The sequence below is a fragment of the Arvicola amphibius genome, chromosome 3 (genome assembly GCF_903992535.2).
Source record: "Arvicola amphibius chromosome 3, mArvAmp1.2, whole genome shotgun sequence".
NCBI lineage: Eukaryota > Metazoa > Chordata > Mammalia > Rodentia > Cricetidae > Arvicola > Arvicola amphibius.
This window is the reverse complement of record NC_052049.1, coordinates 189,473,173-189,488,702: the sequence shown is the minus strand read 5'-3', so window position 1 is coordinate 189,488,702 and position 15,530 is coordinate 189,473,173. Positions and strand designations below refer to the sequence as shown.

Genomic DNA, 15,530 nt, shown 5'->3' with positions numbered 1-15,530 from the left:
GACCCCATCAGAAGGGCTGGTTGCAATGTCTTCGAGAAACTATGTTGATTGATGTGTGAAGGCCCTTCCACTGAGGGTGCAATATCCCTTAAAAAATGTTGGCCTGTGTTAGATAAGACAACTGACTGAGCATAAAACAATGTCCAATTAAGTGAGAAAGCCAGGAAACACATTGCTCATGGTTTTTGCCTGCAGTTTCTAGCTTGAATTTCTATCCTAAACTCCCACAATGGTGGATGGTGATCTGACAGAATCAGCCAGATAAGTCCTTTCATTACCTGAGATGCTTTTGATTAGAGAATTTAATCACAGAAGCAAAGAAGTAAGTTAGAACAAAAATGGTACAGCAAAAGTGATTTTGTTCTTGGGCAGAACCTGGGAATGTTATCATTTGGAAAATGTGGAAGATAGCAGGACTTTGGATGGCAAAAGTTATAGAAAGCTCTACATAGAGCTTAATCAGCTGCTCTTAGTGGACCTGGAAGACGGGAGTGTTGAGAGCAATGGCAGATAGTGGAGGACCAGGTCATAGGATTCCAGTGGGAAATAGACTCCATGATAAATTAAGCTCAGGATCACTTGTGTGATAATTTGGCCCCTAACCTTTCTTATTATGCCAGTTCCCCCAAGAACTTGAGTAAGACAGAATTCAAAAATAATAGGCTGATTTCTTAGATGGAATATTGACTCTTGGGTGGCTATTGCTTATGTTTCATTCAGGACTACAGTGAAAAAAGCAACAAATGGGTCAGTCATAAATAAATGAAAAATCTGTGGGTTGTAGAGAAAAACATCACTAGGTAGTTTTAGATGGTATTCACATGTGAGTAGAGGCAGGAATTTTCAGGGAGATTATCACCATTAATGACAAGACACTGAAAGCCTAGCAAGGTGCCCTAAGGGTAAGAATCCATCATATAGTTCTATGTCATTAGTTAATGGAAGAATTAGGCAATGTGATTCCTAGTACCAAAAAGCAACGTCATACAAAATCTGCTGCAACTCTGGTCCAAGCATGGCAAAATCCATCACACCTTAGAAGCCAAACTTGAGGGAATCATCAGTGTTGTTCTGCTTCTGGAAACAAGAAAGATGCAAAATTTGAGGCCATGCATTCTTAGCCTGTGGTTTCAGTTCAGCAGTGTTGTAGGCATCTGTGTTGGCTGGAGTTAGAGCTCCAATGAGGATACTATGAGAATTCATTGCATGATGCTTTCAAGATGATGCTTGGGTTATATTTGAGACCATAAAATGTTGAGATACGGGCTGGAGAGATGGCTCAGAGGTTAAGAGCACTGCCTGCTCTTCCAAAGGTCCTGAGTTCAATTCCCAGCAACCACATGGTGGCTCACAGCCATCTGTAATGGAGTCTGGTGCCCTCTTCTGGCCTGCGGGCATACACACAAACAGAATATTGTATACATAATAAACATTTAAAAAAATATTGAGATATTTAAGCTATGAGATGACTTCCATGGAGAGCTGCATATACAGAGTGGAGGTAACCAAAGAGTGAGATGTATGGGAAGGTGTGGGCTAGAGCCATCTAAGCCCTTTTAAACTGAAGCCTGTAGACAGATGTTTCTCTCTCACCCACCAATTCCTGAATAGCCACTCAGAGGCTTAGCATTCCTTATAAATTCTCAGCCAGTAGCTCAGGCTTGTTACTAACTAACTCTTACATTTGAATTAACCCATATTTCTATTATGCTTTGCCACATGGCTTATGACTTGTTACCTTATTTTTTACATGTTCTGCTTGCTCAGTGGGTGGCTGGCATCTCTCCTGACCCTGCCCTTGACAATGGTCTTTTATCTGTTATTTTTAATAAAACGCTGATTGGCCAGTAGTCAGGCAGAAAGTATAGGCGGGATAACCAGTTGGGAAATAGAGGTAGAACAACAAGAATTCTGGGAAGAGGGAAGTTTTAGTCTGCAGTCATGACCCAGCCACAGAGGAAGCAAGATGTGAATGCCTCGCCAAAAAAGGTACTGAGCCATGTAGCTAACATAGACAAGAATAATGGGCTAATATAAGTTATAAGGGTTAATAAGAAGCCTGAGCTAATGGGCCAATAAGTTTTATAATTAATATAGTCCTCTATAAGTTTCTTTGGGACTTAATGGCTACAGGACCGGGCAGTAAGAAAGCCTCGGTCAATATCCCATCATACTTAGTTTGGCCATCTCACCTGTACTTCTTGCCCAGCCAGTGGATAATTAGTGTTTTGTTAAACCAGTTTGAGTGACAAATCTTCACAGTATAAAAGATTATTTCACAGCATTCCCCCCCTTTTTGTCTAATTAAACGGAAGGTTTTAACTTTAACATTGTAAAATTATATACAGCAAAAGTAATTATTAAGTAAGAATTATAGTAACACATCTAATCTGTTTGCATTTGACAAAATTAGAGAAAGTACTTAATTGTCTTTCTTAGTGAGTCTAAAGTTTGTATCTAATTTACTTTCTATTATGACTAAGAAAGATTATAACTATTTAGTCTTCAACTCCATCAATGACCCCAAAAAGGTGAATAATACCTAATGACAGGAACCTCAAGCTGCCTGAACAGTCACCCAAAGTTCCTTTGCAATGTTGGACATCCAGCTCTGGCCTACAACCCTAGCTTGTCTGACAGACTTTCCTGTGAAGCAGGGAATTTTGAAGGACTCTAGTACCTTGTCTTGTCAAAATCAGTAGTTACCTTTCTTGTGTCCCGCTGGTCCAGTTCAGATAGTAACTCTCAGCAGTTAAGGCAAGGGCAGTTTCTTTTCTCACATGGCTAGCTAGATTTTGCCATAAAGAAAACAAACTCCATATGGAGTTTTTACAATGAACACCATCTTCTTTGAAGTAATTGGTGTTACCAGGAGCAGATGTTTCTCACTGTTGAATAGTCTTAAAACATTTTAAATGCCATATTCTATAGGTCTTTAAAGTACTTTAAGATTGCCTATGTATATTGAACTGTATGACCTTGAAAACATACCTGACTGTAAGTTTGCTATTATAGATGACTATTAATGTACGTTACTTAATTACATATTACTTTGGGGGTGGGGTTTCAAGACAGGATTTCTCTGTAGCTTTAGAGCCTGTTCTGGAACTAGCTCTAGTAGACCAGGCTGGCCTTGAACTCACAGAGATCCGCCTGCCTCTGCCTCCCGAGTGCTGGGATTAAAGGTGTGCACTACCACTGCCTGACATACATTATATTTTTAAATGAGCTGCATAAACATAATACCCCAAACAAGAGTAAAAATATATATAAACAAAATTAGCTTTAAATTTGTGTTAATAAACTAAAATCTATACCAATGTAAAATATGTAAGATTAATAGTCGATTTTTGCATTAAAGTAGATTCAATAATCTATCTTTTTCTCTATCAATTTTATATCATATCCTCTTTTCTTCTTTTAGAAAGAGATCTCTGAATTTAACTTTTTCATTTAGCCTATTTTGACTATGAATAATAAAAATTGTAACCAACCCCTTGTACAAAGGCAAACATTCATAATCCATTATTTGGGAATGTGGGCGTCGTTCTCTAGACTACTTCTTGTTGACTGGGGGCACTGGTAATCTTTGGGGGACCCTAAGAAAATTTACGATTATGGCCAAATCCTGACCAGTATTCTGTGAGGCTGGATCATCTCAGCCAGCAGTTTTTAAACTCTGGATACAGAATTCTGAGGAGACTGTAATAGAGGCATTTTGAAATGCTGAATCACCAGGATCATCTATTTTTATTGGTGTCTGGTCTCCTTGCTCTGAAAATATATAACCTTTTAAGAGTAACTTACATATTTGCACTGATACAAGTATAGACTGTTTATTCATTGTACACAGGTCAGTCAAAGATGATTTTCTGTTATGTGTTTGAGCAGGTAAAATATACATAATGTGTCTTGTAGTTCTTTTAAGTTTATTTCTTTATGTCTGTAGTCAGGATTTCAGGGAGTAATCATCAATCAAACCTGATTTTCTTTAATCTGGAATGAATCCACAAACTTTCATTTTCTGTTGAAACAAAAGCATAACCCCCTTCTCCAAAGTAACATTTTTCGACTTAAATTTTGAAGTGAACACATTTTCAAAATGTATAGGTTGGATTAATCCAGCAACATTTATAATCAAATGTCTCTCAGTAGTTGTTGTTCCTCCCACCAGTCAAACAATGCAAAGACAATACAATAACATACAGTGTCCAATTCGCTGTGTATTTTCCATCTTTACATGGCTTTTTTTTATATTACTTTACTCCCTTTTTAAGGACTTTACTTACTATTTTAAAACTATATATTTCTTTTCTTTCCCAAGCCTATGTATAATTTTAAACACACTGCAATACTGCAAACAATTTAGAGGGAATTTTTAGAATTTTCATTTGAATCTCTCTTTACAGAATATCTCTATATTTTTTCTGACCACTTGAGTCTTTAAACTGCTAAGCGGCATGACTAGGACCAAAGCAGTGACTTTGGTGGCTGGCTCTGACCCATTCCTTGGCTTTCTTAAATTCTAGCCTCATGCTGTAGGTACTGGTAGAAGCCTCATTTATTGCCCCAACTATGGGGAGTTTTTAGGTCCATGCTGCCACTGAGTAGTGTGTTGTCAGTTGCTTATAAACACCATATAAGTGTTTGGTACTAGAGCCTCTTAAAAGAGGCCCCTGTTTTTGCCACTAACACTGAATAAGGAAGCCATGGGAGCTGCACCTCTGCTCACTGCCAGCAAACAGAGAGAGCCTGTGGAGAAAAAGTGGTTACCAAGAAGCTGAGTTTGACTCCTTTTTTGTTTGTGTAGAATCCTCTTAAAATTTTCTCAGGTTTAATGTCAAATTTCTTGCCAAACTTTTGAGTGCCATATGTAGACATATGTCTCTCTCCTGCCTACCAGCTCTCAAATAACCACTCACAGGCTTAATATTACTTATAATGCTTGGCCGATAGTTCATTCATGTTACTAAGTAACTCCTACATTTAAATTAACCTTTGTTTCTGTTTATGCTTTGCCACTTGGTTTATAACTTCTTAACCTCATTTTCTATGTGTCCTGACTGTGCAGTGGCTACATGGCATCTTTCCTGACTCTGCCCTTTGGTGTAGGAAATCATAAAGCCAATAACCTTTAAGTTAACTACCCACTGGGACATGGCCTCTTATACTATTTATACCAATGTAAAGCATGTGTCTGCTCCCTTTTCTGGCTGTGGGATTCAGTTTCTGTTCTCCGTTCCAGCAGAGGATTCTGATTTGTGAGTTTACCCCTAAATAAATAACCATTTATTATTCTCAATTCTGAGCTAGTGTGGGATTTCTTTTAAACATCCTTCTTCAGCCCTTCTTCTCCCCATCATCCTTAGGCTGCCTTGCCTATACTTTCTGCCCAGCTACTGGACAATCAATATTTTATTAAACCAGTTGAGTGACAAATCTTTACCATGTACAAGAGGATTATTCCACAGCAGAAGCCCCAGATATCTGGTTGCCCTACTGTGTTTCAGTCTTGCATTGGTCCAGTCTTCCCTCAGTATGTCTTAGTTACTCTCCTTTGCAATGGGAAAGAGCAGTCTGTGCCACTGTATGTTGGACAGATTTATTTAACTTGTTTTATAATACAGTCAAGAGATTGTCTTGAGTTTCAGGAAAGATTTTGGACATTTGAAGAGTGTAGGGACTGTTACAAACTATAAAGATCATTGAGGTGACTAAATGCATTTTCTTCCTAGATAACCATGAGTCTATAGTGACCTGAGTCAGAATCTGGTCAAGTGAATAAAAAACTCAGATAGAATGATGTATTTGAACATGCATTTCTCCTTGGTGACTTTCTTTGTGATGCCTGTGGAAACATTAGTTGGAGGAACCTTTCTGGAAGACATTTCTCATTGGGGAGGTGATTTGAGTATCTATAGTCTCAACCCGTTTCCTGTTCTTTGTTTCTACTATGTTATGATTGAAACTAATCAGCCAGCTTCCTTCTTGTGCTGTCATGATTTCACCACCATTATAGATCACATAAGATACAACTGAAGTGATTGATATTCAATGATAAGCCATTTTGTTACCCTGATTTCATTTTAATTTTGTTGTTTTTATTTTTTTTCTGAAGACAAAGTTTGTCTGAGTAGCCCTTACTGTCCTGAAAGTTGGTCTGTAGACCAGACTGTCCTTGAACACAAAGATTCACCTGACTCTTGCTTCCAAATCTGGTATTAAAGGTGGGACAACATTCCTAGGTTTTTAAAATATAATTATATATGTTTATATAATTGTATGATGGGTCTAGAGTATATATTTTTGTTCATGTCAAACATACACTGGTTTACTGAGCTGCAACCCCAACTGGAATTTTGAAATTTGGCAGAGGGTATCATTTTCTTTCCCAGGATGTCAGTATTCATGACATTAATATTGCCTGGGGCTCTGAGTAACTGAATTGCAGGTGTTTGACATTCTTCCTATTTGTTTTAATTTTTTTAAATGAATATGACTCTTTTGCCTGCATATATGGATATGCACAACATGTGCATGTCCTCACAATAGTCAAAGGGTGGTCTTAGAACCCCTGAGCTTGGAATAACGGATAATTGTAATCACTCACATATGTAGTGTCAATTGAGTATACCTATATGCAGGACTAGCAAGAGCTCTTAACTTCTGGTCATCTCTCCTGCCCTGTGTTATTTATGATCAACATTTACTTTGCTAATGTTTTCATCTGTCTGTCTGTAACAGTTTAAATGCACAGTTCCTTTTAATAAGATTTATTAAAGTTACAATTTAAACTGAAGCACTTCAGATTTCTGGAAGACAAATACAGAACTGGAGTAAATGCATAACTCCTTGTAGGAACTTAAGTAAAAAAAAAAAAAAAAAAAAAAACCAAACAAAACGTCCAAGTTCTTCCTATTTTTTGTTTGATTGATGCTTTTTTTCTCAGGGGAGACAAGATCTTAATATTTACTTCTTGCTGTTCTGGAAATGATTGCAGAGACTAGACTAACATTCATCTCAGAGGCAGATATACCTGCCTGTGCCTTCTGAGTACTGGAATTAAAGGCATGAGCCAATACACCCAGCTTGCTCATATTTTTTGTAGTTAGTATTTGTTCATACAGTTTCTGTGATGTTTACTTAGTACTGTTTATTTGTTTGCTTGTCTCTCTTTGTCTGTTAATAGGCATTTCTCTTACATCATGCTATTCCATTTGAAATGTTCAGAAATGATAGGGGTAAACCTCCTATTCAGTTTCCTTCTAAAGTGACTTGATTATATTAAAATTCCTGTGTCATAGAGTAAGTGCAGGGAGCACCAGAATTATAAGATTATATTGCCAAAAAAGTACACATTTACAATGTTGTCAGTATCTTGCTTTTTGTTATATAATGTATGGCATATTTTAGGATGCAGTGACCTATAATGATGTGCATGTTGACTTCACCTGGGAAGAGTGGTCTTTGCTGGATCCTTCCCAGAAGAATCTATACAAAGATGTGATGCTGGAGACCTATATCAACCTCACCGCTATAGGTAATACTGTGAATTTTCCTTCATGTTTTAAAATAACAGGAAAACTATTTCTTACTTATCAATGCTTTTCTGTAATTTTGATTGAGAATGAGGAGAATAAGGTGAATAAATTAGGCATGAATCTAAGGATCACTGAAGATAGCAACTTAAATTTTGCACAGTTTCCAATAATATATCATACATTTCCTGGTGCTATATTTTAGGCTACAAATGGGAAGATCACAATATTGAAGAACATTGTCAGAGTTCTCGAAGACATGGAAGGTAAATTTTTATGTGCAAGCTGATACAAATATGCCTCTGAAGATAATTTAATGTATCTGGAAGTTTGTTTTTTTCTTAAAGCAGCAGTGTTCATAAGTACAGCTCACAGGGCATTGATGATAATTAAATTCTTACAAAACACTATTCCTCAATGGCAGGTAAGTGAATTGTGTTTGCAAGTCATTCTTTTAAGAAGGAAGACAAGGAATCATTGCCTTTACAGATATCACCATTTGAATCATAGCTCCCTCAGATCTATGCTGTAGAACTGCCAATCCATTTAGTTTCATACCTCTTATTTTACAAAAACATACACGTTGAATAGTGATAAGTGTATGTCTAAAACCCAATAAGCAAATAGACTGCAGTAAGCCTAATGTGACTCATATAGATTCAACAGTGTTATGAATGTGGTAAAACTTTTACATGTGTCAATTAACCTTACAGGCATGAAAGACGTCATACTGGAGAGAAGCCCTCTGAATATACTCAATGTGAAGCCTTTGCATATCAAAATCATCTTCAAAGTCATAAAAAAATTCATACTGGAGAGAAACCCTATGAAGATATTCAATATGATGAAGCCTTTGCATGCCGTAGTCATCTCCAAATACATACAGGAACACATACTGGAGAGAAACCCTACGAATGTAATCAGTGCATTAAAGGATTTGCATGTAACAGTCATCTTCAAATACATAAAAAAACACATACTGAAGAGAAACCCTATGAATGCAACCAGTGTGGTAAAGCCTTTGCACGTCAAAGTTGCCTCCAAATACATAAAAGAATACATACTGGAGAGAAACCCTATGAATGTACTCAATGTGGTAAAACCTTTGCACATCCAAGTAATCTCCAAGTACATAAAAGAACACATACTGGAGACAAACCCTATGAATGTAATGAATGTGGTAAAGCCTTTGTATGTCAAAGCCGTCTCCGAATCCATAGAAGAACACATACAGGAGAGAAACCGTATGAATGTAATCAATGTGGTAAAGCATTTGCATGTCATAGTTATCTTCAAATCCATAAAAGAACACATACTGGAGAGAAACCTTATGAATGTAATCAATGTGGTAAAGGCTTTACATCTCCCAGTTATCTTCATATTCATGAAAGAACACATACTGGAGAGAAACCTTATGAATGTAATCAATGTGGTAAAGGCTTTACATGTCACAGTCAACTTCAAAATCATGAAAGAACACATACTGGAGAGAAACCATATGAATGTAATCAATGTGGTAAAGCATTTGCATGTCATAGTCATCTTCATATGCATGAAAGAACACATACTGGAGAGAAACCCTATGAATGTAATCAGTGTGGTAAAGCCTTTGCACAACACAATCATCTTCAAAGGCATAGAAGAACACATACTGGAGAAAAGCCCTATGAATGTAATCAATGTGGTAAAGCCTTTGCATCTCAAAGTAATCTCCAAATACATAAAAGAACACATACTGGAGAGAAACCCTATGAATGTAATCAATGTGGTAAAGCTTTTGCACTTCAGAGTCATTATCGAAGTCATGAAAGAACACATACTGGGGAAAAACCCTATGAATGTAATCAGTGTGGTAAAGCCTTTGCACATCAGTTTCATTATCGAAGGCATGAAAGAACACATACTGGAGAGAAACCTTATGAATGTAATCATTGTGGTAAAGCTTTTGCACGTCAGTGTAGTCTCCAAATACATAAAAGAACACATACCGGAGAGAAACCCTATGAATGTACTCAATGTGGTAAAGCCTTCACTTGTCAGAGTAGTCTCCAAATACATAAAAGAATACATACTAGAGAGAAACCCTATGAATGTAGTCAATGTGGTAAAGCTTTTTCACAACACAGTAGTCTTAAAATACATAAAAGAACACATACTGGAGATAAATCCAACATATGTAATCAATGTGATAAAGCCTTTGTATCAGAAACCTTTGAAAACATGAGAAAAAAATCATACTGCAGAGAAACCACTTAAATATAATCAGTGTTGCAAAGTTTTGCAAGTCATGGTAGTCTTTATACAAGAGTAAAAATTTAGTGTGTAATTTGTCTGTTAAAACCCCTGAACATAAAATTAGACTTTAGGATTCTGACAAAACTCATACTGAAGGTACTCTGAATATAAATAATTTGGTAAGATCTTTAGCCAATACATTTACATTCAGTTACACAAGATTATTTATTCCGGAGGGGAAAAAACTGACACTATAAACAATCTGTTCAAACATTATAAATTCTTCTTTATTTTGTTTACACATGAAGACTCACATGGACAAAAGGCCTATGAAGTTAAATAATAAGATAACCCTTTTAGATTTCATACTTCTCTTTAATTACATGAGATAATGAATCCAGGTGTAAAACTTAATGGACATGTATTAGTGCCTTTTCTGTTGCTGTGATAAAACTTCGTGTCTAAGTGAACTTATAGAATTTTAATTTGGCCTTAGTTCAAGAGTGACACAGGATTGCTGTAAAAGTGGCGTGGGAACAAGTGTCAGACATGACAGCTAAGATGGGAAAGTAAGAATTCACACCCTTAATCTGCAGCATGAAGCAGAAAGTATAAACTGAATATGATGTGTAGATAGAAACTCTTAGGTCAATCCCCAGTGATAAAGCAGCTTTGCCTAAATCTTCCCTATAATACCTATAATACCACAGACTGAGAATGATTGATTTCTCTGACTTCAAGCCTACATGCTTGCTTTCTGTTAGTTGAACCAATTCATGATGGAGAAATAGTCTGTGAGCCTTTAGGTGTCTCAGCAACCTATATGTTACAGGAATTACAAGAGAAAACATTTGTAACAAATTTAATTTAAAGATTTGTTTTAATTTTAATTATGGCAGTGTGTCTTTGTATGGTATTGCATTCTGGGTCCCAAGAAGGTTAGACCTTTTGGGCTTCTTGTAGCAGGAATTACTGGAAGTTGTCAAACACCTAACCTTGGTGCTGGGAATGGACTTGTATTAAAACCTCATCCATGTGTCTAGCCCTGTAAATATCTTAAAGTTTTTCTTTATCACCTTGATATCCTTAAATAGGGAGGAACTCATACAATAAAAAGGCCCTATTCATGTAAATTATTTGGTAAAAACTTTAGACATCACAGTTGTCTTCAGTTTTAAGAAAACAAAACTTGTCTTATCTCTTTTTCATTGTAACCTTGAAGTAAGTAAATTATTAACTAAGTTCATTAAAGACTGTTGTGACGATCACTTTGTGACTTCTATTTTGCAACATTTGAAGTAGATATTAAAGTGTACTATATGTGTGGCAAATCCATTTAGTGAAGTTTATTTTGTGGCCCTTATATCCTTCTGTGGTTTTTGTTAATCTTCTATTGTGCTTTCACAGTGAGAGAAATTTTCTGCTGCAATGTATAGAATGGGATGGCCATCTTCTAAGTGATTCATTTTTGTTTAAGTATCAGGCAGTGTGTGATCGTACTTTTCAAGTAAGGGTGTCTGTGAAAGGGTGTTGGGTTTTTGTTCCTGGTATTATTTTTCACATTTTTTTCACTGATTCTCTTGAAATGTTGTTTGTTATGCAGTCTGGCTTGGATGTCAGTAATTAGCCAGGGATACATTTGAACTTATGATCTTCATGTATCAGTCTCCTAAGTACAAGTCTAAGGGGAGATGATGTATGCCCAACGTTTGCTGTTTTGTCAAAATGTTTTAACAATGTTAATGTTAAAATACTTAATAGAGAATATAAAAAACACGTTAAATACCCCATGTGTATATCCAAAGACTCATTTCGTCTATTGGGAAGAGATGTAATAAGGTCAGATAGTCATCATTCAACTGTCTATTTCACAATATAATTTAATGTGTTATAGATATGCAAAGACAATTTGAATTTTTATCTTCACATCTTCATCAGTTATCCATTTGGCAAATCATCTTATTCCTTTTAAATAAATTATTCAGAGATGCCAGATAATGTAATTGCAATGAGATTGATTTTAAGACAAAATTTCTGGTGTGTGTGTGTGTGTGTGTCTTAATGTGACTATGGGTTTTTAGGCCATTACAGATATGTAAAAACAAGAACTTTGGAGAGTCTACTTTTGTCCATCTTCATATGGTGATCAAAATGAGGTCACAGCCTTGTACAACATAAACATTTCGAACAAAGTTGTCTCGTTGATGCTCAAATGAGATTAGTTGAAATATTACATCAGGAAAGTATTGTCTTTTCAGATTGTAAACATTTTATTTGAAAGGTAATGGAAAACAGGAAAAAAATTGCATAATAAATCCTCCTAGCAAATGAAAATGATATACTTCTATCTTTTTTTTTCCTTTTTGTGTTTAGAATGTGTTAGTTTATTTTGAGGGCCAAACATATGTCCATAGCCCGTTTTCAAAACTACAAGTGAAAGCCAGAGAGGAGTTTTTATGAGTAAAGGTTGTTGCTGCAGAACCTGAGGTCCTGAGTTCAATCTCTAAGAAACCCATATTACTCCTACATAGTTTTGCTCTTATTTCTATACTTGTGGCATCTGCACCCTCACACACCAGCACATACATAAATAATCTTAAAACCCAAAGAAGTACCATTGAGGTCACTTGCAGCCTACTGATTCCCTGGCTTTCATCTCTAGAACTCATGTAGAATAAGAAGATAATAGAAACCTATAAGTTGTCCTCTCAATGCCATATACACATCATGGCAAAGATATATACACACAAGCAAAATTCAAACATTTTTAAATGTATTAAATTAACAGACAAAAAAGCCCAATTATTGAGAACATAAAAATGAAATTCCTGTTTAAGCTATTAGTATAGAATTTTAAGAAGTTTTTCTATTAAAATATTGATGGTCCCCTTTTAACTCTTATTCAAAGATAATTTTAAAAATAAATCTCAGCTGGACTTAGAGTTGAATGCCTATAATTCTAGCAGCTGGAAGAGAGTGGACATACATGCATATAGAGAAATATCCTATCTCCAAAAAGTCAAAAAGAAGATCCCAAATTATGGAACTTACCTTAAAATAATCTGACTGGACTCTGAGTGGTTTCAACCAAACTGTTTGTTATCTTTACTCACATAAATAGAATTGTGTTAACAAACAAAATATGAAGCAATGTGGAGAGTCTATTCACAGAGGTATAGAGAGCCATTGAATTCTTTGACAACCATCTAGTGGGGACTTTCATCACCTTAAGGTGATAGGAGACAGAAGGAGTAATGGGGCATTTTCATTTTTAATATTATAATGACATATTTGGCAGATGGATAATTTGCTTAATAGTACTGTTCCTCTTACATACCCAAATGTGATTCCTAGTACCTACATCAGATGACTCAGAACTACTTGTATTTCCAGATCTAGGAGATCTGATGCATTCTTCTCCCCTGCTAGGGCACCAGATATGCAAATGGTGAAATGGCAGATATATATGTGATTCCACATTTTTTTAAAATGTCTTCATGTATATATTATTTTCAAAAAGAATAGAATTTAAGTGTTTACATTTTGCCAGTGTGTATATCAATTTCATGTCAGATACCAGTGAAGGTTGCAAGAGAGTATCTTTTCCCCGATGCCTGTAATTACAAACAGTTGTGAGCTGTTTTTTGGTGCTGGGAATGACCAGCCAATGCTCATAGATGTTGGTTCATCTGTTCAGCCACAAGAACATTACATTACACCAGTATGGTATGAATGAATGATCCTGTGTTCGTTTTTACCTCAGTCATGATGATCCAGAAGAAATAGAAAGTTGATAGCATCATTAACTGACTTAGACATCTTGCTTAAATAAGATTCCAAGCCTCAATCCCCACGAAATGATGTAGGAGTACAAAAATGCTCAGGATTGTAACTGGCAATATAAGTCTTTTAAAAGTGACTGACTACTTGATCAAAGCCAAAAATTGAGATTATCTTAAATGTGGTAAATAGGCAAAAATGGGACTTTATAAGGACCCAAGTCAGGTGTGCCCCTTGCTGGAGTTTATATCTCCTGTATGCAGAGAAAAAACTTGAAGGCATGAAGACTGATTTATCTAAAGTGGATCATAGCTGCTTCATTTATGCATGCAAAACCTTCAGTTAGGAGCCCTGAATTGTGACTCTAGATGACATCCAACTTGTCAGGAGATCCTGAGACTTTAAACAGCGGTCACTCTAAAGGTGGAGCATTCAGGCATTTACAAAGAACTGAAGTGTGTAGAACTAGTTATGGAGGGAGCTTTGGGTATAAAAGTCAAAAGATCAAATGACCAGAAAACAATGCTTGTAGGGGTGTACCTGAGGACAAGCTCATTCTTACTGTGCTCTGTGTATGCTCTCAAATGGTGAGTTAGCCATACCTATCAGGGGTAATACCCTGTAGTTGCGACTTTGTGTCCCCACTTGAACCTTAAAGTTCTATAGACCTCGTATCGACATCACTGTAAACCTGCCTGCATGGCAGGAATAAGCATTTCTTATAAATGCTTATAAAAGAGACATATCATTTTTGTTGGCTAACAACTAGAAAAACAGTAGACTCCATGAAATTCTAATTTCCCTGGGAATCTCACTGTGGGAAAAGACTTAGTCCTTAGAGTAAGAATATCTCTGCTAAAGAAACGTTTACTCCTTATCTAACACATGGCAGGAGAGACAGGAACTGAAAATGGGGAGGGTTTTAGAAATGGGAAAAATTCTTTATACAATTTCATTAGATTATTTATGTTTACCTTTTGCCTTCTATCTCAGTCTCTTAGGACCCAAGAATGGATTAGTTACCTTATGATTTCATCACTGTTCCTGATTAGTAAAACTGAATAAATACCATTTGTTCGGTATTCATTAATAATGTACCTTTTCCTTTTCAGTCTTTTTTCTTCTTTCTTTTCAAATCAGTCTTACAATGAATCTTTGGATGGCTTAGGATTCATTCAATAGATTAAGCTGTGTTAGGACATCAGAGAGATCTGTTCACTTTCCTTCCAGAGTGCCTACATATCACAACTGGATAACTTGGTTTATTTAAATGACTTAATAGGGATGAGTGGTTGATTCTGACTACTTAGCATAGCCAGGAAACAGGCTCTGGTCCTAACTAGAGGAATAGAAGGCTCCCACAAAATGCAGTCCTCCTGCCTTAAAATCCATTTTCTTCTAAGTATGAACAATAATGTTGTAGATGTCTTTCTGTCTGTGTGTTGCTTTTTTTGGTTGATGAATAGAGAGGCTGCCTTGGCCTGTTGATAGGGCAGAGCTTAGGTAGACAGGGAAGATAGAATTGATTGCTGGGAGGAAGAAGGGTGGAGTCAGAGAGAATCATGGAATTGCCGAAGACAGACACTGGGAATTTTACTCAGTAAGCCACTGCCATGTGGCGACATACAGATGAATAGAAATGGGTTAAATTAAGATGTAAGAGTTAGCAAATAAGAAGCTAGAGCTAATGGGCCAAGCAGTGATTTAATTAATACAGTTTCTGTGTAGTTATTTTGGATCTAAGCTAGCCAGGCAGCCCGGAACCAAACAAGTCCCTCCTCCTACATATGGCTCTGAAGTTATGGGGCTATAGGGATAACTATGATGACTGTCCTGAACCAGTCTCCCCTTGGTTCTGTGCACCTTGCACCACACCTATCTGATCATATTCATTTTGGATAACTTTTAAATACTGAAATATTTGGCTTCACTTTCTAAATACCATGATTAAAGCCCTGTGCTACCATTTAATGAGGC

At 36.3% G+C, this 15,530-nt stretch overlaps 1 protein-coding gene across 2 annotated transcripts in view; it reads left to right on the top strand.

Annotated features, from left to right (window-relative positions):
• The window catches only part of LOC119810516 (zinc finger protein 431-like), a 37,871-nt gene extending 25,809 nt beyond the window's left edge, over nucleotides 1–12,062 (top strand). The window contains exons 2-4 of one of the 2 annotated variants that reach the window (XM_038324035.1): nucleotides 7,414–7,540; nucleotides 7,744–7,804; nucleotides 8,252–12,062. In XM_038324035.1, the coding sequence (XP_038179963.1) occupies nucleotides 7,414–7,540; nucleotides 7,744–7,804; nucleotides 8,252–9,794 (1,731 nt within the window). In that variant the 3' untranslated portion in view covers nucleotides 9,795–12,062. Of the gene's footprint in view, nucleotides 1–7,413; nucleotides 7,541–7,743; nucleotides 7,809–8,251 lie in introns of those variants that run through there. The other variant, XM_042054799.1, reaches the window with a different exon arrangement.
• The last annotated feature ends 3,468 nt before the right edge of the window (nucleotides 12,063–15,530 follow it).